We start from the raw sequence: 25,181 nt of genomic DNA on the forward strand, positions 1-25,181 counted from the left end.
CTCTCCACTCCCATCCCACCCATGGGCATGTCAAGAGATATCAGATAACAATGGATCCAGGTCCTGCAGCCAAAATCACTTCCGAGATAAGTGTGTTTTTTCCTTTGTCATGGCCTCAGTCGTATGTCAGAAGATAGATGCCCTCCAAAGAAACGCTCACGCGCGCTCGCACCGCACCCTTTATGACGCCTTCCTGTGTTTCTTGGTAGTGCACGCCACCCTCAGAGGTTAATACTGGGTTAGCACGGTCCTGGGGCTGTGGACGGGCCCTGGGAGTCATCCGTCAGTCCAGTTCTCCACAGTCCCCATTCCTGAATGATACTGTAAGGAGGCTTCCCGGGACAAGGAGAAGCTCTGCGAGTAGAGAAACTCATTGGCAGCATTCAGATGCGGCGAGGGCGGCTTCCGCTCGCACGCGGTGCCGGTGCCCGTGCCGGGGAGGCCGCGCTCCCTCGGGAAGGAGGCGCTGGGCCCCCGCTCTCGCTCTCGGACCTGAGACTGTGAGAGCTGATTGTAGACGCTGAAGTGGGCGCTTCCGGGCGGCTGGGAGCTCGGAGCCGAGATGGGGGGCAGCCGGGGCATCATAGTGGTGGCGGTGAAGTGCGTGGGGAAGGACTGGTAAGGCACAGTCTCCACGGTCTGAACGCTGTAGCTCGTGTACGGCGACACTGACGTCCACATGTTACAGCTCAGTGGGGGCGGGGGCAAGTCGTCCACCCCGGACACCCCGGCGATCTCGGTCCCTGAACCTGAGTACATGCAGGCTTCTCGTGGGGTCACCTCACTGCAGTAGGAGGGGCTTAGCATCTGTTGGTCGTAGGGAGGGGGAGACCGGAAATAATGATCCTCCCCCACTGCAGTGGGAGCTTCCAGATAAGATCTTTTGCAGGGTAAGTCCAGGTGGCGGGCACTGTCTGCCAGAAGACAAAGAAACCTCAGGAAGAGCCACTTCCGCCAGCCCAGGGCCCCGAATACCCCCGCTGGACGCTAGGACAGCCCATCCTTGTCATTCAGGGCCCCCACTGCCCCACACTACCACGGCACTCCCAGAACCATTTTAATCAGCTACAGCTTTTCAAAGGTGGCAGCAGCCAAGAAGCGGTCGGATCATGGACCACGCTCAAAGGCCATGGGGCACACTGCATCACTGGACACTGAGTGATGTGTTTAGCCAGGCAGCGTATAGCTTTGATCCTTTGCCACCCTGACTCTGGGGGATGGTAAGAGGCCTTAATGTGCATTGGCACTCAGGCTAGGCCCACCCTGGCCAAGGAAAGTGCAAGCAACTGCCAGCCCAAACCGGGCCCAGAGGCTACATCTGCCTGAATTAGCCAGAAAATTAAAGCCGCGATGCTTCGGCCTCAATCCTCCACTCCCAGGAAGGCCTTAGCAAGACAAAGCTACTCACAGTCACGCTCCTATTGCTTTTAGAGGAGGAAGTAAACCCTACATATGTTCAAAGAAGTCCCATCAGATTGTAATTACACAGATTCCAACATAACAGGGTTTACACAATTAAGAAATGGAGCTGTTAATAAGTAAAAGGTGACTTGCACTTTTAAGGCTAAGCTAATACTCTGTCTCGGGAAAGATGACATTAACTGCTCCAAACCATGGATGTGTGTCTTTCAACATCCTCAAGCATGAGGGCTTGACTCTCTGGACAAGCACGGGCTCCCCTGGGATGCAGGGATGACCCAGGCCTGAGGACTTGGGCGACAGCCCACTCAACGAATTAAGAACACTTGTCCGGTCGCTTGTCTTGGTCTCCCTCCTTCTGTTTTCTCTAGGGATTCTCAACAGGAAAGCGGCCACAGACAATAGGTAAATAAATGTGTTTGGCTGTGTTCCAATAAGACTTTATTTATGGATACCAAACTTTGAATTTCATATAACGTTCATATATCATGAAACAGTCTTGACGTTTTTCAACTATTTAAAATGTAAAAACCATTTTGTATGACTCACAGGCTGAACAAAAACAGACAGCAGGCCAGATTTGGTCCAAAGGCCACAGTTTGCCAGCCCCTGCTCTAGGTCACTAGTTCTACTGGACCTGGTGTGGTGGGTACTCAGGGGCCTGCCTGGCTGGTCCCTAGGAGCTGGGCTGAGAGAACATTCTGGATTGCAAGCAAAAGTCCCCAAACTCATTCCCAAGACAATTCAGTGGCCCTGTGAGGACTTCTGGTGTAATAACACTAATCATTCATATTTTATAGAGGGAAAAATCGAGACCTGGTACCAGAGCACATCTGGTTCTCGGCTCAGGGCTCCTCTTCCTCACAAAGAAGCCAGCACGGACAAGTGTGTTGCCTGTCTTCCTGGTCCCCAATCTGCATCCACAACAGCTCCCTGCCACTTTCAAGAAGCCTCTGCAGATCTGGTGTGATGAGGTGGGGAGCCTGTGCTAGGGACTCCCTGTGTTAGGATGGAGATCGCCTCCCTGAATGGAAACCTCGGGATTGTGATGCTTCCACCTCCTCCCACACCTAGAGACAGAGCCTGGCTGACTTGTGTCCTCTGCCCACCCCGCTCAAAGCAGCACCTGGGGCTCGGGAGGGGTACCGGTGTCTGGGGACACCAAGGCCGCAAGCTGCCTGTGAGGGTTCTGAGGGCTGCGTGAAAAGCAAGAAGCACATCCCTGCACTGAGCCTGGGCACAGTCCCCAACGCGTCAGGCTCCCTCTCCCAGGCCACACAATAACCAGGTGTGTGTGTGTGTGTGTGTGTGCGCGCGCGCGCGCGCGCCCATGTGTGCTCACATGTGCAGTGGGGAGTGTTTGTGGGGAGAGTGTCACCCCCCCCCGACCCTCCAGGGCTTCTAGACCAGGAGAGAGGTACCTCGTCTTTTCAGGCAGTGATAGAAGAGGCTGGAGTCCCTCTGGGCTGGGAAGGTGTTGAGGGGAAGGTCCTGGGGCTCAGCCGCAGCGAACTGCATGTGAGCCCCGTTCTCGTACTGGTAGTGCTGGAGCGCCTGGTGAGCCCCATGCAGGGGGCTGACGTCAGGCTTGGATGACAGCTGGGTGGAGACGAGCCTCTGCCTCATGATGCTTTTGGAGATCACGGGATATTCTTTGCTGGGGGCGAGGGGAGGACAGTCAGCGGGAGGCGGGAAGCGAGTGGCGATACCTTGAGGGTTACGGAGTCCCTGTGCTTGAACCCAGTCCACCCGCCCCACCCGCCCCACCCCCAGGCCGGAGCAGCCCCACCTCTGCAGCCGGGCCACACGCAGGTCACTGTCGTCACTGCCCCGGAACCCCTTGGCAAAAGGGTTGTTCTCAATTTTCAGCTGTGTGATCTGTCAGGACAGGATACACGGTAGAGTCACTGGGGGGAGAGGACTGGGCTGGCCTCTGGCCTTCCTCCCCGACCCCAGGCACATTCAGAACCCCCGCAGTGTCTGGGGAAGTTGCGTCTTGCTGAGGCCTCCTTGGCCTTGCCCTTCACGTCGCGGGCTCCTATCCCTTCCACTTGCGGCAGAGCCCCTGGTTCTGTCTCCCGCTCTCCCGCCCGCTGTGCGACCTCGATTCAGCCCCTCGGCATCCTCTCCGGGGGCCTGTGGCAGCTTGCCGTCCACATCACCCGCCTCCAGTGCAACTGCCACATCAGGTTCTGCGTGACTCTTCTAAATGCAAACCTGACTCTGTCACTCTTCTGCCTAAGATCCTTCCCCCGATCTGGCCAGTCCCACTGTGCAGATGTGAAAGCCTTCTGAGAAGGATGGCGTGGGCGAAGGCAGGGAGGCAGGGGAGAGTGGCCCGGGCGGGGATCGGGAGGCAGTTTGGGATGGTCGGGCTGGGGTGGGAGGTGGGCCAGGACATGCCAGGACCCCTGTGACCGCTGCCTGGGAAGGGCCTCCAGATGGCTCAGTCACCTGCTCCCACACAGCTGGCAGTGCCCCAGGGCTCCTCTCCCTGTTCCATCCCCTTCTCTCTGCAGGTGCAGAATCCCACCTGGGAGAAGAAGACTGTAGAACGAAAGGGCCCAGCACTGAGCCACAGGGCAAGCTCCACGCTCCCGGTCTCTACAGTTGCCAACTCTGTGCATCCCCAGCATAGAGACCACAGTTACTTTGTGCTGGGGGTTCAGGAATCTGGTCTCCTTTCCTGCACATCACCATTTCTCACTGCTCTGCAGGGCTTAGCAGGTTCCTGAGGCGCCTGCCCTGCCTGCCTCAGCCCTGCTGCATCGGGGCTTCACTTCCTACCTCTGTGATGGCACAGACATGCGGGGCGGTGGGGCTGTACCTTGTGATTCTGGTAGGAGGTCACAGAGATGAAGGAAGTTTCTGGGAACACGTGGGTGCAGAAGGCTGTGTTTTTGGAGCCAAAAGCATTGTTCTCGTCAGCCTTCACGATGTGTAGCCGCGGCTGGTACTTGTGCATGGAGTTGAGGATGATCTGGAAGAGAAGGGTCTCTTCTGAGCTCCGGGTCCCCACCCTCTTGTCTTCGGCCTCATTCAGCTGGCCTGGGGCTGGCTTTCCTTGTCCTAAAAACCCGGGCTCCAGGGGCTGAGCCCAGAAAGGTCCAAACCTCCCTTGAAGGTTGAAGAACCAGGCCCCTGGGCCCCACTTGGACTCTCTGCTCCAGCACCAACTCCTGGTCCCAGGACCTCCCGGATATTACAGACCCTTCAGTGTGGAAATGGGGACATAACCATTTAAAAGCCCCAATGAACTCAGCACAGTGTAGTTGGTGGAATTCTGAGTTGTAGGCGAAAAGTCCAGGTGCCACTGACTCACTGTGTGATCTCAGGCAAGTCCCTCGACTTCTCCGAGCCTCAGCTTGCAGCCCGGCAGGCTGACTCTTCCCCAGGCTTCCCCCTGTCCTATCCTGCTCTTCTTCCCCTGCTCACCCCTCCCCACTTATTTGGGACCTGCCTTTCGGAGAGTTGTCAGCGGTGGGCGCTCAGCCCCTCCTCTCACATTTGTCAGCAACAAAAGCAGCTTCACAGCCCAGGGTTTGCAAGATGGGGGAGGGGGGATGCTGAGGAAAATGGTGCACTCCGACCTGTTCCCTCGGGTCACTCCTTCCTTCATTCACAGAGGCCTACTGAGGGGACACTGGGGACACCCAGAGGCACTCTGCCTTCAGACCTGTCCCAGGCAGCTCACAGCCAGGAGGGGAGTGCCATCAGGGACTAGAGTTCAAGGTACCAAGGTAGGAGGAAGCCCAGAGGCCCCAGGCACCCCCAGCCCTTGAGGATGCCTGGGGCAAAAGGCGAAGAGCCCAGGAGACTTGGCCCAGAGCCCTGGGAGAAACACACGGTAGTTGTGGCCCCAAACCCACTCCATTTGGCTGTGCCCCACGGTAGCGCAGCATCATGTGCCATTAAAATGTATTTTTTATCGTTGACATTTACCAGACGCCCTTCCCATTGGAGGTAGGACCAGGCATTTGGGGCATTTTATCAGCACCGCTGCTTTTGTTAACCCTTTGGCTCCTGTCCTGACTGGGTGAGGCTGGTCCCCTCTGAGCTCCTTTCTCTCCGCAGGGAGTGCCCCTCCCTTGGGCTGGCTCTGCTGCCTCTCACCCTTCCAGGTTCCCAAGGACCAGGCCTGGGGCTGAGGCTTAGTGAAAGATTTAACCCCTGAGTGACCAGAGTGCCAAGCAAGGGGCCCGAGCCAGGCTCTTCTGTGGCAAGCCTGGGCTGAAGCCTTTGTCTGGTGAGGTTCTGCTCTCCTCACACCCTGGGGACAGAGGCAGCCCAGGGAGAGGCTCAGCCAAGGGCGCGGGCAGCCCAGGAGCCGGGCTGTAGGCTCTGACTTGCCCTGGGCTCCTCGGTTTGGCTGGGCAGCTCCGTCCAGCAGAAACTAGCTCTTCTGCACGGGCCACTCCTCACTCAGCCCTCAGTGACAAACCTCTGGACCCTCTTGGGGCAAGTACAGAGCTCCCCAAATCCCCAATCCTGCAGCTGGGGACCCACTGCCCAGCTGGGAGCCTGCCAAGCAAACCTCAGCGTGAGACTGAAGGGCACAAGTCCTGCCCGGGGAGGCCTCAACGGACTTCGTGTTCCAGGAGCCTGGGAAGGGGCCCCTCGGGAGAGGGGCTGGGGGTTGGGAAACACCTCCCAGACCCTTTAGGTTACTCTGTCACCCTGCACTGTACCCACGCTGCCGGAGCCCACAAAGGACCCCAGTGCCCAGGAGACCCGGCACCTGCCTACCCGGGAGGTAGCCTAGATGCCAGATTCCTGCCTCTGCACCTTTGCACGGGCAGTTCCCTCTGCTGCCTTGATCTTCCTTTCCCATTCTCCCTCACCTTCTAGGCCTATCATCTCAAGGCCCAACTCTTCCAGGAAGTCTTCCCACACTACTAAGGGCTGCTCTGAACTCCCAATTCTGAAACTTCCTTTCCATGCATCGTCTACTTGGCTATTGTGCTGCTTCCTAGCGGCTTCCCATTTCTTCCTGTCCCTTCAATTAAATTATAACTCCTCAAGAGAAAGGGCCATATCTCTTATTCCTTTTGTACCTCCAGGCTCCTTTACTTCAAAACAGGAACAAGTAAGTGCAAGACCAGGATATGGGCGGAGAAAGACCTGGGCCATGACCACAAACTCTCTGTCCCCTCCTCCCTTGTCTTTCTTTGCTCACTAGAGACAGGATAACCTCTAAGGCACTTTTCAGGTCAAAAGTAGTGATCAAACATGTGCACAGACAATCCTTCCATGATCACTCCCACGCTCCAGCCCCCTGACACGCAGGGCTAACCCTGCATCAGGCCAGCTCCCCTGGCGGGGGGTGGTGGGGCGCCCAAGGGGAGAACACAGACAACGGGCGGACAGAACCCAAAGCAGATGTTGCAGTCACCACGCAGTGAGGCTGTGCCGTCCCTTAAGGACACCTTGGGACAAACAGCAGCACCCACCCTGCTCCTCTGCCACCTGGGCAGTCACAGGCTGTGACAGTCCAGCCAGAGCCCTGGGCATCATCAATCCCCTCCCCCTCACTGTCACCCATCTCCAGGTCCAATCAGTGACCAAGGCCTGTGACTCCACCTGTAAAACAAAGGCTCCTCCATTCCCCCTGCGCAGCCCTGGCTCAGGCCCCGCCGCCTCTCACTGGGCTCTGCAGCAGCCCCCTCCCTGCCTCCATCTACTTCCTCTCCATTTCACCTGCTACACATCAGATCAGGTCACTCCCTTGCTTAGAACCTTCTGGCTCATCCAGGAAGACTACATTGCTTGAGAGCAGGGCCCTTTGTATTTCTTCCTCTTGCCTCCCTTGTCCGCTGGCCCCCGAACTCCTGCCAGTATTTAGGGCTCAGTAAATATCTTAAATTCATGATGCCACCTTTGATGGCTCCCTCTTGCCCCCTGGGATAAAGGCCGAATCCGTAGCCTATCAGACAAGGTCCTGGATGACAAGGGTGGAGAGATTGCCAAACACACCTTCTAGGAGAGGGAACCAGACAGGCTGGCAGGGAAATCTGGGAAGAGAGCAACTGCCAGACTTGCAAGGGCAGGTAGGGGCCACTGGGGAGTCCAATCCCAGCCACAGAGAAGCCAAGAGAGGCCCAGAAGCTTCTATGGATCTCTGCCCACCAGCTGCAAGTCCTGAGCAAGCTCTTCCCCTCCAGTCATCGGGGTCCCCATATGTAAAGTGAGGCCTTCGACTAAGTGGTCCCAAACACCCCTCCCGCCTCTGACAGTCTGGAACTTGGACAGGTGTGTGGAAGAAAGTTCCACCCATTGAACCAATGCAGACACAAAGCACAGCATCGGTCCCGACGGCCTGGGAGAATGGGAAGCCACCTCAGTGACTCGCACCTGGCTTTACTCGGAAGTTCCTCAGGCGCCGCATTAAACTGTTTAGCCAGAATCTCACATCTATGTTTCTTGCAGAGGATGTTGGGTCAAATGGGCCAGCCACGTCAACAAACCCCACTACACGGCTGGTCCCGTCGTCATCACTGTTCTACAGAAATGGGATTCATTATGTTCTGGCTACAAGTCAGAGGCCTGTTCTATTTTCGCAATTGTGATAGCGCCAAACATCCATCTCCTCAAGAGATCGCCATAGCGTGCTTGGCTAACGAGGCCCAGATTCATCTGTGCTGGAATCACAGCACACCAGGGCATGGAGGGACAGACCTTAGAGATCATTCTAGTTCACCTCCTAATTGTACAGACGAGGAACAGGAGGCTAGTAGCGGGAACGTGACTTGCCCAAGGACACACAGCTGGCTGGAGATTGAATCCGGGGAAGATTCCAGATGGCCCTTGAGACAGCACACACTGCTCTCAACAACAAGCTCGGTAATTAAGGATAAGGTTTCAACCAAACACTGCAGGGGATGAGGATTCACCAGGCCCTGTCGCCCATCGTAGAGCACAGCGTACCTGGATGCCAGCCGCACGACAAGTGGGGCTGATGTCCGCTTGTCATATATTAAGACCAAATTTTCTCCTGCATCACATTTTTACTTCCTAAGACGACCTTCTCCATCATCCTTCTTACCCTCTCCAGCCCCGCAAAGAGGTTTAGGAAAGAGACAGAATCTGCAACTTAGAGGAAAAAGAAAAAAACACAACAAAACTAAGACCGGAGAGACCCAAAGATTGGCCCGAAGAATATCCAAACTAGAACTGAGTCGGAAAACCCGTCAGCCGACTCAAGAGGCCTGGGTCAGACAGGCCTGAGGCCTCACGCCCAGGGCAGCTGCCTTCCCACCTTCCCTCCCAGGCACAGCAATGACAGCCAGTGTTGACTGAACGCAGCCTCTGTGCCAGGCCCTGCGCTGAGTATTCTACACACATCGCACAATTGATCTTTACAACATCCCTGTAAAGGAGGTATTATTATTAGCCCCATTTTAACAGGCAAGGAACTGAGGCTCAAGCGGGGGAAGGCATCTGCCCAACGTCAGACAGCGACGGGAAGCGGAGCCAGCACCAGCACTGCTCTCCGAGCCTTAGCTCGTACCTGCACCTGCACCCCTGTGGCTGGGGAGGGTGAGGCCGAGTCTGGAGCCGGATGGGTAGTCTATGTCCCAGAGCGCCCGGCAAGGCGTGGTGCATTGTCAGGGTTCAGCAAACGTGGGAGGAAAAGAGGGAGACCAATAGTTCTGGGTCCCCACTGGCTGGCATATGCTTTGGGGGGACATCGGCACCCAGCGGAGGAAGTGTCTTCTCTGTCTAAATAATCCCCCCGTCAGCAGGTTCACTCACTCACTGCTCACCACCACTCACACTGCCAGGCACCAGGACACAATGGTGATGAAAAACCTCACGGTTTACCATCCAGTGGGGAAGTCACACGGTAATCCAAAAATCAAGCAAAAATCAGTGGTGAGAAAAAGTAGTGGACCAGAGACTGCATTGATAATAGTAACAAACAAGATGACATAGCTTGCAGCAAATGTGTAGGACCTCGGGAAGAAAACTTGAATACACCTTTGAAGGACACAAATCAGACTTCAGCATCCCTATCAATCCTCCCTAAGTCAATTTATAATTTAAAATGATTCTAATAAAAATACAAGCAAGTTTCTTTCTCAACACTACAAGCTGATTCTAAAGCTCATATAAAAAAATAGACAAGACCAGCCAAGAAAACTCTGAAAAAAAAGAGCAATGCAGGGGGACCAAGCCTGCCAGACACTAAAACCTATTATGAAGTCTCAACAGTTAAGGCACTGGCACACGAACAGACACAGATTCAGAAGGGGATTTAGTGTACAGAAATAAGGCATCCTAAACCAGAGAGGGAAGGGGACCAGTCAGTTATTGGTGTTGGGAACCACTGGATAGCTCTCTAGAAAAAAAAAAAGTTGGATTCACGCCTCATGTAGAATGCCAGAATAAATTCCAAAAGGATCAATGGTTTAAGTGTAATAATAATTCCATAAAATACTAGAAGAAAACTCCCTTATAAGTAAAGAGTGGAGAGGGGCTTTCAATTACTCAAAATCCAGAACCCACAGAGAAAAGACCAACACATTCAATCAAAAACTTCTGTGTAGGAATACCACTATAGGCTAAACCAAAAGACAAGTGACAAACGGGAAAAACATATAAGCAATTCAACATCCCAGATTAGGAGCGAAATCTTCCTAATTTATAAAAGCTCCTAGAATGGATAGGTGATTGAAAAAAAAATCTAAGAGAAAAATGAGCAAAGGATAAGGACCGAAGAGGAGATACATATAAAAAAGATGCTTAATCTCACTCATAATAAAGGAAATATAAATTGAAACTAAAACTGACATCTATATTTCACCCATCAAACTGGCAAAGATGCAAACCTTTCTCTCCCACCATGTTCGTGAGCCTACAGCGATGGTGGGAATACACATCACTGGGACTCCAGTCGAGGGCAGAATTACAAATTGCAAATCCAAGCACCCCTTGAACAGGCAATTTCTCAGGAAGAATACTTGCCATAGGTATAAAACGACATATGTACAAGCTTAATCAAAAGAGCAAATATAGGAAAACATCTAATTCCTTCAATAAGGACAGGCTACATAATTAATGGAACGATCACATGATGAAATTCTATACAGCTGTAAAGAAAGGAATGAGGCAGCTCTACATGAATGGAATGATCTCCATGATACACTAAGTTTACAAAGCAAGGTGCAAAGTGTTTATAGTATGTTACCTTTTGTGTGGAAAAGAAGGGATTTGAGACTCTGTATTCCGCCTGCATATGCAAAAAGAAACACTGAGAAGAAATTAGTAACAATGGTTACCTGTGGCCAGAGCTGGAAAAAACTAGGTGGATGGGGAACCAGGGGAGGGAAATGTCTCATTGCAGACGTGTTTTATTTACTCCTTGATTGATTTTTAAACCATGTGAATGTATTTCCTATTCAAAAACAAATTTGACAAATAAGTATAAAATTATAACTGTGGTAAGTACTTGGACAGAAAGGTGCATGGTGCTCCGAGAGCATATAATGGGGACCCTGAACTGTCTCCCTGAAGATGTGGCATTTGAGCTTGGATTCCAAGGCTCAGCAGTAACGAACTAGGCTAAGAGGCCTGTGGCTGGAGAAGGAAGCACACCGAGGGGATGGCGCATGTGCCACTTTGTGGCCTGGGAGCCCACACCCCCAGTCCGGGGCTAATTTTGCCTCTGGAACAGTGAGACCTACTATGCCTGCAATCAAAAGCTAACCTTTTACCTCGGCAATCTGGGAGTGCTGAGACACAAGAGGTGGTGAAGACGGCCATTCCCCTTCACACACACACACACACACACACACACACACACACACACACACACACACACCCCTCACTGCAGCCGTCCCCTCCCTGCCTCCAGATCAGGAGAAAAGTAAGACCCACGTGCCAGCCACCTCCATGTCCCACTGCAGGACGCAGGCCCCACCCCAGTGAGGCCCTCTTCAATTTGCCGAAGCAGCTTCTCTTCCCATCACGTGGTCACCCGGCACAGGACCCTGCTAGGGGTGGGAGGGGCTGGCGAGTAGGAGGGGAGGATGGCAGGCACCCTCTGTAGCCAGCGGAGCCACAGCAGTGGAGCTGAAGTGGAGCAGCCCAGCCCGGCCCCAGCCCCCTGATCCTTTCTGCTCCTGCTGCCCGCCAGTCCTCTGCCCCTAGACTTACACCCAGAACCCAGGGGTCACACCCTGAACCTACCCCTCAAGAACAGAGGGCTTTCCTGGATTCACAGCAAAAACCCACAGGAGTTTTCTAGTCAGAAGCCAATCCTGTCTTTTCAGAACATGTGGCCCTGTGGCCTGAGGGGTTCCTGGACTCTGGACCCTTCTCCTGGGGGAAGTCTGCAAATGGGAGACAGCTGCTAAAGTCTCTGAGATACTGTGAGACCCAAGGGGAAAGTCCACAGTCCATTTGGCTGGAGAAAGTTCCTTGAGGTCTGGAAGCTTTTAGAGAAAATTGCAAGTGTGGAGGTGAGCTGTGCAGAGGGACTTGTCGGGGGCAAGTTCACAGTATGAGATGGCTCTTTCCCAGGCTCCTGCACCAAGAAGCCAGGAAGGGCGACTGGGAGAGCTCACGACTCCAGGTGGCACAGACCAAGGAGCAGAAAGCCAAGGTTCAAATGGGCCACTTTGCCTTGGTATGTCGAGGAAGTTAGCTCATCCTCCACAGCCCTGGCCTGCACGGGCAAAGGCTGCTCCTCTCCAGTGATGCTCCAAATGGCTGAAGATCTGACAGCTCAGGCCCTGGGTACAGAGAGACAGGTGGAGAAGCCAAAGGAGTGCGGGACTAGGCATCAGGAGGCAGGGGCCCACGCTCTGCTCCTTTACTCCCAGCTCCTGAGACAAGCACCTCATCTCCCTGAGCCCTGCCACCCCACAAGGGGTGTCGTAACCAATAGATTGCACACGCTGGGTAAATTCGGGGACGGGGAGAAGGAAGATGCTCTGCACCGAACCCTCCAGGGAGGAAGCTGGGTTAGTACGGGGAATCTCCCTCCTGCCGAGGAGAGGCGAGCCCCAGGCAGGCACGGCGAGTGTAGCCAGGGGCACCCCCAACGACACGAGCCCAACAAGCAGCCCCACTGGCCCAGACTCAAGACTATATGCACCGTTATTGCAAACCTCTTATGGACTCCAGTAGAGCCACCACAGAGGCAAGCCAGGCTGGGAAACCTACTGCTGGGCTATGAAGGCCAGGTCTCCCGATTCCTAAAAATCCCAGCTTTTCAACCACCTGGCTCTCTCCCCTGCCACATTCTGCAGGGGCCCAGGGAGGTGGAAGAGCCCTCAGAGCCATCCCTGCAGCTGGGAACCATGACAGCAAGCTGTGCATCCAAAATTCTCCAGAGCTTCGATTCCCTGGGTACTTCTGGTCACTCGCCCAAAGATCCAGCTTCCGCCAAGCTCTGTGTCCACCCCAGTGGTCTGTCCCCTGGGGTCTGCGTGTGTGTGCAATTGTGGGCAGAGATGTGGCTTCCCACCTCCCACCACTGAGGCCCTTGCTAACCTTTTGAGGTTGATCCCACAGCCTGGCCAAGCAGAGGAGGCCAGGTAGGAGCTGACCGGTAGCAAAGTCTTGGCCAGAATGGGAGGCCCCTCTGGCCCTTGGTTAAAAGACCCTGTGCTCTGAGAGGTGGGGGCTTGGCTGACCCTCCCCGTTGGATGGTGGCTTGTCTCCACCCCCCGGCAGAGGCTGGGGCTACATGAGTACACGTCACCACGCACACCTGCATGTCTCTGTCACACACCCAACGGCATCTGCCTGCCCCGCGCGGGAAAGCCCATGCTGCTCGCAAAACAGAGAAGTCAGGAGTTTATTATGTTAATGAAGCAGCCTCCTAATTGCTGGTTTAGAGATCACCAGTGACCCAGAAGAGAACTGAACAGACTCTGAGAAAATGAGAACTGAGAGCTGCTTGCCAGTTACACACCAATCAATCAGAAATGAAGCATCACTGGCATTTTCCATTAAGGAACTATGATTCACAGAATTCTGATTTGCACACAGCTCCCCAGAAATAGAACTGAGGCATCAAAGAGGCACATGCCTGCACAGCGCCCACCCCTGCTTCCCCCCCACCACCACCATCCACATGGACGGTATGAGTGTCATGGGTGCAGCCCGGGCAACGGCATCGAGGAGCCTCGACTGCGCCCGCTCCACCACACCCCGCCCTGCGTTTCCAGGGTAACCATGGGTAGCCTAGAGGGGCGAGGCCTGCTCCCTGGCAGATGATACCAGGTCCCTAGGCTTCTGTTTGCCACACACTTGAGCTAAAAATTTCCACATAAAAAGCTTTTGTGGGCCTGCCAGGGACAGACGGGGGAAAGAATGAGCTTCAGCAGCCTGGATGGGGCATCAGCAGCAGGATCCCTGGGGCTCCAGAATCTCTCTTGTGACAGCCAGGTCCCGGGCAAGGCCAGGAAGGCGCTGACACAGGAGCCAGAGCGAGGCCTTCCCTTCCAGGGCAGGTGGCTGCCGGGCCAGGCAGACGGTACACGCCAGAGACAGGCTTCAGAACTCATCAGTGACTCTTTCTCAAGGAGGTTCACTTGTCTTAGGCTCCAGCAAGGCCAGATTTGGGGAAACTGAAGCTGAGATTTGGTCCATCACCGTCGTCGTTGTCATAGTTGCCATTTATTTGGAGCCTCTTAGGCACAAAGTGCCTCATGCGTAATCTCTCCTTTAATTCTCACATGGTCATCTCCATGTTCTAGACAAGGAAACTAAGGCTCAAAAAGGCTAAGAAACTTGCCCAAAGTTACCCAGCCAGAAAGTGCTAGGGGAAGGATGTTCTGCTGTGGGACTCAGACCCTGTGCTCCTTCCACAAACCGGCCTGGAGCTGGATCCCGAGAATGGATTCTCCAGATCCCAGATCCCTGGACCGGCCCATCCCCAACACTGCCCCAGGACTCGCCCTCAAGGCCAGGCAGCCCCATGCTTACATGGCCGAAGGGGTCCAGGTGGTTGTTTGTCAGCTTCAGCTTCTGGAAGGAGACCAGCTGCCGCATCCAGTGCGCCCCAGTGGCAGGAGAATCCGGGTGAACGTAGAGCCTTCCCGGCATGGCCGGCTCAGCCTTCCCTGCCACCATCCTGCCAACAGAGCACGGAGAAGCCGGAGCAGTTGATTGCCCTGCCGCGTGGGGGAGCCCAGATTCCCTGTGCCCTCTGAGAGCAAATCCCCAGAGACCTGAGAACCAAATCACCTGCCGATCCTATCAGACTGTCAATTTAGGGCTTTGGGGGTAAGAGGGAGGGACAGAGGAAAGAGTGCTGGGGAGGGAGAGCGTTTCTGAACCTCCTGTATTTCACTGCAGTAAGAAAGAGAAAGTGAAATTACAGAGACATGTGATGATTTACTTGAAGGAATGGGGCTAATCACAAGTATGTTGTGGGGAGATTTAGGCACTTCCATGTATGTGTTATATTTACAATTTTTAAATGTTGTAAGTTTGGAGGTAGCTTCTCAGAGGATGTAGGCAATTTTCAAATTGCTTGCCCCCAAAACAATCATAAGAAACTAACTGGTAGCTGTCCCCTGAGCCAAAAGCTGCTCTGAGTGCTATTCCAGCCCAAAGACAGAACAGAGACAAGCCCTTGGCAGGACCTGACCACCGAATCTGGCCTCCTGGGTCCAGCCTCTGCAGCCCTATTACTCATCCACCGCTGAGCCCACGTCTCGGACTGTGGATTCATTCATCCCTCTCTCTCCCTGGGCGCTGTCCTGGGCTCTGGGGGCAGACAGGGTACTAACGGGATGGCCTCAGGAAAAGCAGCCCAGCGTTTATTCACCCGGTCCCAGCTTGGTTTCACCCTTCAACCTGACTACTCTCTCTGGATGGGGGACACAGCTTAAGAGGGAAGCCTCTGCGGCCAAAGAGCAAGTGAGTGTAGGAACAGAAGAGAGACACCACAGCCCAGGTAACTGGGCCCTAACTATGGAATACCAAAGCCCCTCAAGGAAAGTGGCTTCTATCTTCTGCCCCCCTCCCCGAGCACAGAGCCGCCAGAGCCTAAACCTGCCCAGTGCTGGGGGCTCATCTGTCATCCCAAAGCACAGGCACCCACCCTGTTCGTTCACAGCTGTGGGGAGAGCACAGACCCTTGAAATCCACCAAAAGCCCAAACACTGTGGCTCATTTTCAGCCCCAGCCCCTGCCCCACCAGCAGCAGGTGTGCGAACATTTGATGACCCTGTAGCCTCAGCAGGCCTGGTGCCCAAGGCTGCGGATCTGGCCAATCACTGGGACTAACTGGTAAGTCCCTGGACCAAACATCAGGTGGGGATGGGTGTGAGAGTGGGAAGGCGGGCGACGTGAGGGTCCCGGGTTCTTACCATTTGTTGTCACAGAACTTGTAGCGGTGGTCATCCGCGGGGACGATGTCGATCAGCAGGATGTACTTGGTCTTGGGGTTCATGCCTGTGACTTTTACCTTGTAGCTGGGGAACATCCTCCTGGGGGAAGCCGAGAGATGACGCAGAGGCGTGGACAGAGCACCAGGAGAGGTGGCACAGAGTGGGCGAGGGGACAGAAGGCCTTAAGAGGCACTGCCTCTTTAGCAAGAGATCTCGGCACTGGGCAGAGCTTTGTGACCTTGGGTAAGTTGCTTCCCTCTCTGGTCAGCCTCCCCCCTCTACAAGGAAAGGGCTGCACAAGCTGCTCCCTCTGAGCCCCTGCAGCTGTCAGTCTGTGGCTGTGAGCAGCTAAAGCACAGAGACCCCGGCCAGGATGTGAGAGAGGATCTCAACCCCAACCAGGCTGCCTTAATTTCCCTCCTGTCTGTCATCCATACACAACGAAAGTTCTGGGGTGGCGGGTGGGCATTACAGGGGCCCAGAGCAGAAGACCTGGAAGTCCCTGTCAGCTGCTTCCATGATCAATGAGATGCCTCCTCTAGGTCATGTCTCTATGGAAACCCCCAGGCCTCAAACCAACTCGCAGGAGAGCAGGAGTGCTGCTCGGTCTCTGGATGCCTTCTGTGTGTTTAGCAGAGGTGTTTATCCCTGTGAATGCCTTGCCTGGGCCTGTGCGCACTCACTGGGTATCGCGGAAAGTCAGTCTAGGAGCCTTGAGGAGCAGAGCATGGATTCTAGAACCTCCCTGCCGTGGTCCACAGCCTGGCCCCACCACTGACAAACCATGATGCCTTGGGCAGCTTGCTTGGATCTCTCTATGCCTTGGTTTCCTTATCTCTAAAATGGGACTACCAATCTCATAGGTTGCTGTGTGGATTAAATGAGTCCACTTACAGCTCTTACCACTGACCCCCACTGCACTGCTTCCTCCACAGACCCGTGGTATGACCTACCTCTATGAAAACAGAGTCAGCAAAAAAGCAGAAAGTTTTGCAGTTCCTGCAGCCCATGATGAAACTGTCCAGGACCCTGAGGCTCAGGGAACATTCTAGAGAAGAGCTTCCTCAGACCCCTCAGCACACCAAACATACAACAGCTTGTACCCATACCTGCGGGGTACCCTCCCCTGGTCACCAGGTCCCTGACACCGGACTTCCTCAGAGGGGAACTTCCTCTGTCCTCCTCAGATGCTCCCACCCCCTCCTAGCTGATCTCCCCCAAAGATGTCCCCAAGAGAGAGGCAGAAGCCAAACCTAACTGAAGACACTAAGGCCACGGGGAGCCAAATCCCCTGAGCTGGTAGAAGCCCGAGCTGTCCACTCTGAGAAAGCCATCAGGGGGCCCTCCGGCTCTCATGAAGCTGAGAGACAGCAATGGGAACCCTCAGGAGAAGCTGTCCTAAACACCTCAAACAGATGACTGGAGTCCCCCATTTTGTCGACAGGGAACCAGCTTACCTTGACAGAGCAGGGCTTCCAGAGGGATCCAGGCCCCCACAAGGTGGCAGACCCTACGGCAAGCCCAGGCCAGGACCCTGGGGTGGAGGGTGCCCCAGCGTGTGCACCCTCTCCCGCTGGAGGACAGGCCCATGAGTGCTGCGGTGGGCCAGGGGTGCGGGAGCTGTGTGACCATGTGTGTGCACAGGCACATGTGCGTGCGTACCCGGTGGAGTGCGTGCGTGTGTGCCTGGAGAGAGGAGGGCAGTTCTAGCGGCAAGTCTAGGGACTCATAAACCGTGTGGAAGAATTTGTCTCAGATGTCAATTGAAAGCGTTTTCAAATGTCCACCCCACCCCCTCCCCAGGAATCCAGTGCTGCCTCCTGCTTACCAGCCCCCTGCCCAGCCGGCCCGGGGGCACAGCTGGAGCCTGCACCACCCTCTCCCTGGCCCAGCCTCTCTCCAGGTGGGCCTCAGGCTGAAGGGGAGGGAGGCAGCAGTTCGCTCAGCTCCTGCCTCCCTGGGGGAAGGCCAAGAATCCCGTCCCCTGCAGGCTACCATTTTGTAACTGCTACAGAAACAGCCACAGAGTGGGGCAGCCCTGGCTGGGCTTCGGGCTGGCCTGGTACCAGTGCCCTGCACTCAGCCTGCTTCTCCTATAATCACTCCAGGTGGCGACAGCAGAGGGCAGGCACAGCTTCCCCCGCTCCCCCCAGCCAGCGTCCACAAAGCGGGCCAGGAGAAAACGGCTGGCTCCCACTTCAACGGTCTTCATAACCTAGGCTGAAGGGGGTGGGTATGGGGTCCTGCCCTTGCCCTTCTACGTCCTAGTGTACTTCACCTCAGCAGCTCAGGAGGCCAGGCGGACATGACTAGTGCTTTTGAGAAGGCTGGCAAGGAGCCTGTCCTCGGCCTCCCAAGGCATGGGGCTGGTGTCCTGTGATTTGGCCTCTCCTGGAAGCTGACCGTGGACCAGATTCCTGACGGATACCAGCCTCCAGGAGGTTTTAAGGAAGTTGGGGCAGGGAAGGAAGGTGTCTCCTATCCTCTGCCCTGCCTTTCCCTCTTTGTAGGGGAACTGCCCTCAGAAATCAGGAGGGACGATGAGATCTGTGGTTTGAATGGGGAGTTCAAAAGTCCTCTGTTCCAGGCTGAGCTGGCCTGAGCTGGCCAGGTGAGCACCGCTGCCTTCATGGAAACAGGCGTCTCCGCCTCTGTTAGCGTCCAGTTTGGTGGCTGCTTCTGGGCCGTGGAGAACACACCCAGCGGGGAGCCCAGGCACTATCCTTTCCCCACCTAGCGGCTCCAGGAGGATGAAGGTCCTGCCTGGAGTGCGGGACGGGCTAAGTGTGCAGCTGAAGCGCACACTCTTCCAGCCCCATGGGCCTCCTGCCCAAGCTGAGGGCATCTGCCCTTGGTTCCAGAGGGTCTAAGGTAGGAGCCGAGAGGCCTGGCACGGGAGTGTTCACCAGGAGGGCAGGACTCAGGCCACAGAGGCCAAGCTGAACTGGGACCTGTGACTTCCTCTGGGCTCACCCCGCCCTGTAAAGGTCCTCTCTATTGAAACAGATGAAACCATAGAGTGAGTTGTAAATTGCTTCTGTGATTTAGGACCAAAAGAAAATGTACCTGAAAACCATCATCTATGGGGGGGGGGCGGAAATGAACACCTCAGTGGGACAGGGAGGGAGGGAGGGAAGGAGGGAGGGCCAAGCAGGGAAGTAGTGACTCTGCGCAGCCCGTATCCCACTCAGCCCTGCCACTGGCCAGCGCTGGTGGCCGTGAAGCCCCGGCTCCCTGTCCTCAACACCCGGCAGCCACCCAGACCCCTGCTCGGTGCGCCTTCTGTCCCACCCGCTCCCTGCGCCCCTCCGCACCCCTTCCCCGTGCCCTGCGCGCCTTCTCTCTGCGGCCCTGGCGCCCTCTCCCGGCTCTGGTTCCCCGCCCGCCTCGGACTCCCGGTCCGCAGGCATTTGGGGCGCTCCCGGCCCTCGCGGAAACTGCTCCGCCAGGGAATAAACAAGCCGCCTGCCCCGCCGGCCCCGGGAGGAGATGAAAGCCGGGGGTCTCTCCTCTGATCATGAAACAGGCTCTGAAAGGGTGCGGGCGTGGAGCCTTATCTACTTCATACTCGGAAATGGTTTTAGAATGAACTGCTAAGATAAGCTTCCTTGGACGTTTCTCCGTGTTGGAGGCTTGCGGGGCGCCGGGCAAGGGTTTGGGGCATTTTGATTTTGGCAACAAACCCGTAAAGACGAACTGAGAGAGGGGCCAAGTAAGTTTCAGCTGGGCTCAGAGAGCCGCGGGGCGCCCGGTCCCGGGCCAAACGGGTGGCCAAATTCAAGGTGCTGACCTATTCGCTCCCCACCAATCCATGGGCGTGGGGGGCAGGAAAGAACGAACCGAGGGGACCCACCAGATTCTCTCCAATTAGCAGAGCCCCCCAACCCCAAATCCACCACACCCCCGGCTTCCTCAGGGGGATCCGGAACCCCAGGAGCGGCCATATGTGCCTTCCCTGAAATGTAGGTGCAAAACCAAATCGAAGGGGTGAGAAGTCTGGAGAGGGGGTTCGAGGTGGGGAGAGGCGGTGACTGGGAGGGCAGACAAGAGGGATTCTGGGGGCCAGTAACGTGCTGTTTCTTTATCTGGGTGGTGCTAACACCAGTGTGTTCATTTGGTGAAAGTCTGTGGAGCTGTACAATCAAGATTTGTTCACTTTTCTGCAGAAGTGTTCCACTTCAATAAAATTGATATTAAAAAATTATGTGTATGTATATATCATAAATATGTGTACATAAACACATACAGAGGCCCGTGGAGGCCAGAGTTTGAAAGGAAAGGGATGCAGGAAAAGGGTAGGGGTCCACAGAAAACGCCATCCGTTTTCTATCCCTAGTGTCTTGGGGTCTTAAAGAAGAATTCTGGGTGTGTTGGAAAGAGGCCAGGGCCTAGCAACTAAGGCTAAGTTTGGGGGCGGGAGGTAGGGGTGCCGTCTATACTGAGACCAAAGCTTTTGTGGCCAAATGATTTCTGAGAGCAATGACAGAGCTATGTAATTTATTTCCACTTTACACACACACAGAGTTTTCTACTTCACTCAAAGCATTTTTAAGAAATATTTTCCCTGAGGTGGGGGGCAGGAGAGAGGGTGTGTGGAATGGATGCTGTTTGGGAAGGCCAGTTGCTTCTCTCAGATTTTTTTGAAGACACTTCCTTCTGATAGACTTTTGCTTTCAGAAAATACTTTAGAAAGAGATCAAAGCACTCTCTCCCCAACCCACTTTCCCAGTGTCTTCAACCCTTACTTCTCTTATCACCCACGCCACTGGGCTCTGACGTTCTGTGTACAGAGCAAGGGCAACTGGCTTTGAAGCCCCGGATTAAGCCGGGCCAAATCCTTGCCTCAGAATAACAAACAATACAGGTTCAACAGGAGTTCTCATCAGTAGTTCATTTTTCAAACACAAATTCACTGTCACTAACACAAGCAACATTGAACTCAACAGGCTATGAAGGCTGATAGTGGAGATTTATCTGGTGGCAAAACCATGACCTAGGAGTAGAGCAGTCAGACGGTTAGGAAATTTTCATATTGGGGAGGTTTATATTTAAATTTTGTAGAGCTCACTTTTATCTGTGTTTGGGAGAAAATGCAGTTTCTCACATGTATCAAGCTTGGCAGGGATGTGAGGAAGCAGAGAAGGCTCTGTTCTCTGCAGTTAAGGGCATAAACTCTCTGGGTGCAGGGGCCTGAGAGAGACAGAGACTGGCTAGGGAAGGCTGTGGCCCCATTGTACACCTGACATCGGGGGACCCCAAGCATTCAGAAATTGATGGCTTGAACTGTGGCTGGCATGTTATTCACCAGCTCAAGTTGTCTGAGAATTCAAAATCACTATCCAATGAAGGGGACCCTTTTTTCCTTTGGCCTTCAGCTCTTCAAGGGCTTAAGGCAGAGGCTTGTGACTAAGGACTCATACTGGCTTGAGAACATTCGGGCTCCTTTCCTCCAGCCCCCGCCCCACCCCCACCCCCCCACCATGCCTCCACGGGCCAACCAGAGAGCAATCATGCCCCTAACCAGTCAGGGTCTCTAGGGCAGAGCAACAACTCCACCTTGAGCAGGCCCCCTTAAACAAGCAATGAAGGGAGTTTCTCAAAGTTAGGGGTTTATTCTGGGGGGAAGGGCATCATTGCTTGGCTTGTGTAGACCTGGCAGCTGCCTAACTCTGCTTCTATGGGCAAGAGCCAAATGCCTTCCCTTCTCAGGGGTTGGGTTTATGTTCTCTTGGTTCTCCTCCAGCTCAAGCGGTCTAGGAATCTATGATTCAAGGTTCAGGAGAAATGTCCAGGCCGTCTGCTGAGAAATAGAAGTGTCCCAGGAAGGTGATGGTAAAGACACAAAGAAGAGGAGAGGGAGAGGCGCTGGACAGGACGTTGAAGGGCCACAAGCCCGAGCAAAGCACAGTGCATTCCAAGGCTGAGGTGGGAAGGAGGCAGCGGGGAGGAGGGGGACACGGGGTCAGAGGGGTGAAAGTGGTCTCTGAAGACCGTGGGCAGCTATGCAGGAGGAAGAAGGGTCTGTGAGAACCGTGCAGGCAGGGGATAAGGCTAGTGACTTTCCTAAGGGTTAGACCTGGTGCAAGGATAACTTTCTGCCAGGGAAAGACTGCGATGAATTCCTTATTGGCCAACATCGTCATGGTCATTTAAAAATTATTATCATCATTCCCTGAGGCCTGCCTCTAAGCCTCTAGTGATGTGCCTCTTCTGCCACTAGGATCAGGCACAAATACCTGCCTGAAGCCAGTCACCTCTGGAAATGTGTGCGTGTGCGCGCGTGTGCGCGTATGTGTGTTGGGGAAGGGAGGGAGGAGGACCCATGCAGGTGCAGGAAACCCCACTGAGGAGAATCACAAATGCCTTGTTTAAAATGGCAGAGGCCACGCATGCCCAAAGAACATGCTGGCCCTTCATTTTCAAGAGACAAGGTTATTTCTGCTACCTCAAAATGGAAGTTCTGGATCCTTCTCTTCTTTTCTTCTCTACATCCCAGCAGTAACAAGAAATAAATCCCCTCTTCACACCTATAATCCACTCAACAATTTACCAAGCACTGCTCATAAGGTCCCTGGTTTGAGTCTCACAGTAACTGAAAAAGGAAGGACGGCAGGTAGGTCTAGAGTCACCATCCTGTTTTACCTGACACCTCTGAGCCACAGGAAGTCTGGGGACTAGCCCAAGTGCACACAACTAGGAAGAGGCAGGCCTTGTGACACCTGGTCCCCACCGTCCTCAACGACTGTTCCCCCACCACGTTCCCCAGTGCACCCTCCTTCCCCATCCCCAAAATGCAGCAAACTCAAGTCCTGACATTTCCTTGTTCCTTCCCCCGATAGAGGCCCTGGGTGGCCCTGCCACCTCCCTGACTTAGGCAAGAGGGCAGCCGAGTTCCCAGACCCCCTCCCCCAACAAAACAAAGGAAAATTCGCAAGGCCTGTCAGTAAGCAGACTGGAAGGACCCAGCACCCCTACTCTGCATACAGCAAACTGCCAGCTTTTTGTTTCCTCTGACCCATCATTCCCTAAGCAGTTCAGCAGAGCTTTCTAAAAAGTAGAAGAAAAACGCTGAGTAAATGCCAGACATTTCTCTAATTATGATGAACAGTATTCGCTAGCATTTATTGTGTGCTTACACGTGCCAGGAGCTGTGCTAAGGGCTTTACATGAAACTGTATAAAGAAAAACCTATTATTTTACAGATGGAGATGAGGAAAGGGCATAGACTCTAAAGTACCTGGCCTGAGGGTTGCACAGATGGAAGTAGGTGAGCGGAACGTGTAGCCCCCCACCCCCACCCCCCGCCCAGGTCTGACTCCCCATCCCCGGCCCTTGAAGCTTCACCATCTTATTCCTCAGAAAACCCAACTATGGGTCCACTGTCAGATAAAGGGACATTTTCACACCTAAACTGTACCCTGGGGACCAAAATCCAGTGTGAGTTTGTGGAGGAGGCAGAGTAGGGGGGAGGACGTTTCTGAACCTGAACCTGAACCTTCCAGTTTCTCCATCTGCAGCCATCTCCCTTCACCTGGTAACCGCTCTCCTTGCGATGCCAACCCCACCCGGGGGGCACCACCCCAGCGAATCTCTCCATCATGCCCCGTCTTCCTCCTCTTTCCCTCTCCTCTGGGCTCTCTCCCACAGACACCAGCACATTTTAAAGATGGTTCCGCTTTATAAATCATCCCTCTCTGGCAGCCACCCGAGGCTACTCCCCGAACAACACACACACAGGGCCCAACGGTGCCTTCGCCTTGGCCGAGGAGGGTGCTGGCAACTGGCAGAGCGGCGCCCGTGGGATGAGAGACTTGGGGTTCGAGCTGCCCCGGGAAAAGTAATGGAAATAGGAAAACATGGTCCCATTCCCCTTTCCTCAATCTGTTGAGGGGCATCTCCGGGTCCCCAGTCAATCCTGAGAAACCCAGCAGCTCCCCAAAAGGAGGAGGACAAAGCAGCCCCCCAGGGGCCAAAAGTGCTGGAGCGGGGACCTCCAGCAACGCGACCCTGTTTGCGTTTCATTTGCATATCACCGCCCCTCCCCTCCCTCCAGCCCGTGCCTCTCCCTTGTGGTGTAGCCCCCTGCGGGCTGCCGAGGCCAGTTCCGATGCTGTGGCCGGACTTGGAGCTAAGGCCAGAATGGCGAAGGGGACTCCCGTTGCCCCCTGGGCTGAAGACTGAGAGGACTGCTAAGGGAGCCCGTGGGGCTCCCCACTGCCCCCATCCGTCATCCCCCCCCGAAGTAAAACCAGCGCTGACCTGCCCGCCTTGGTGATGATCATCTCGGTGCCCGCCTCGTGAAACTTCTTCCAGAGCTCCTTCTCATGCAGGCCCACCTTGATGTTCTCGATAGTCTAGGGATGGGAGAGAGGGGACTTGTGTCGCCCTGCCCACGGCTCCATGCGGAGCCATCAGAAAGGGGAGCACAGACCCAAGGGACCATGAAGGACACTGCCAGCCCCAGGCGCCCGCGCCTCGAGATGTCGTTTCAAAAAATTATTCTGTACCATTGGTGAATTTTTAAAAATTTAATCAGTGGCTGAAACCCCCTTCTTCAGAGCTGCACCTACAGACGGGCCCGCAGAGGACACACTAACCGACTGTGCCAGGGTAGATGAGACACTCTTACACAAACATAAACACTCCACGTGGCCCGACATAGCCACAGGCTTGCGGGCAGACACACCAGCACAGGATGGGCACACACACCCTCGGCCAGAGGCGCGCACCCGCAGACACGTCCTGCAGACCCGCACAGGCAGAGGGCGTGCACAGGGTCACGGTGATGTCCCCTCGGCCTCGGAGCTCGGCGGCGGCTCCCGCAAGCACCCGGCCAAGGGCTACTCACCCCGCCTGGTCCCAGGCTTTTGTCCCCGCCCTCTCAGGGTCGTCGGAGCTGGACTGTTTTCCTGGGCTCGCTCCGCCGCGGGCTCCCCTCCCCGGCCTGTCCCAGAGCAGCCTCAAGGGCTCGAGGTGGAGCAAGGACGAAGGGCAGAAGGCGAGCCCTGCCCAGGGGAGCGCGAACAGGCAGACAGTCCTGCCCGCAGTGGGGCGGTTGACCGACACAGGCGGCCCTGCAGACAAACCGACGCCCGACCTCCACCCGACGGCCTGCCCGGCCCCGCCCTACCTGCTCGGCGGCGGCATTGGTGGCGACGTCGGCGCCGGGGCCCGGGGGGCTGCCGAGCGCGGCTCCGCTGAGGCCCGGCGCGGCCAGCGCGGGCTCGGGGGCGTTGGCGGCGTTGGCGGCGCTGGCCTCGCCGAGCACCGAGCCCGGGGCCCGGAAGGCCTCCTCGCTCTCCGACAGGCCCTTATCCTGCAGCATCTCCTGTGGGCACAGCACACGCGAGTCACATGCCCAGGTCCACACGCGCCTGAGACCCGGCAGCCCTGGAGCCGAGCCGCGGGTGGCGG

At 55.2% G+C, this 25,181-nt stretch overlaps 1 protein-coding gene across 1 annotated transcript; it reads right to left on the reverse strand.

Annotated features, from left to right (window-relative positions):
* TBX4 (T-box transcription factor 4) lies at nt 1-25,181 on the reverse strand. Its single transcript, XM_082371450.1, has 8 exons — nt 24,898-25,181; nt 24,027-24,121; nt 15,747-15,866; nt 14,356-14,503; nt 4,247-4,399; nt 3,209-3,297; nt 2,841-3,076; nt 1-914 (listed from the first exon to the last, which is right to left on the reverse strand). The coding sequence occupies exons 1-8, from the start codon at nt 25,090-25,092 to the stop codon at nt 277-279; spliced, it is 1,674 nt and encodes a 557-aa protein (XP_082227576.1). The 5' UTR covers nt 25,093-25,181; the 3' UTR covers nt 1-276.

The sequence above is a fragment of the Balaenoptera borealis genome (genome assembly GCF_965194805.1).
Source record: "Balaenoptera borealis genome assembly, chromosome: 20".
NCBI classification, from domain to species: domain Eukaryota; kingdom Metazoa; phylum Chordata; class Mammalia; order Artiodactyla; family Balaenopteridae; genus Balaenoptera; species Balaenoptera borealis.

Bases quoted from the DNA above. Each gene is read 5' to 3' on its own strand.
- TBX4 (XM_082371450.1), bottom strand. From the start codon at position 25,092: ATGCTGCAGGATAAGGGCCTGTCGGAGAGCGAGGAGGCCTTCCGGGCC. The intron at 15,867-24,026 runs GTCAGCGCTGGT...GGCTTCCCCCAG, and splicing joins ATCATCACCAAGGCGGGCAG to GAGGATGTTCCCCAGCTACA. The intron at 915-2,840 runs GTACCTCTCTCC...GTCTTCTGGCAG, and splicing joins TCACTGCCTGAAAAGACGAG to ACAGTGCCCGCCACCTGGAC.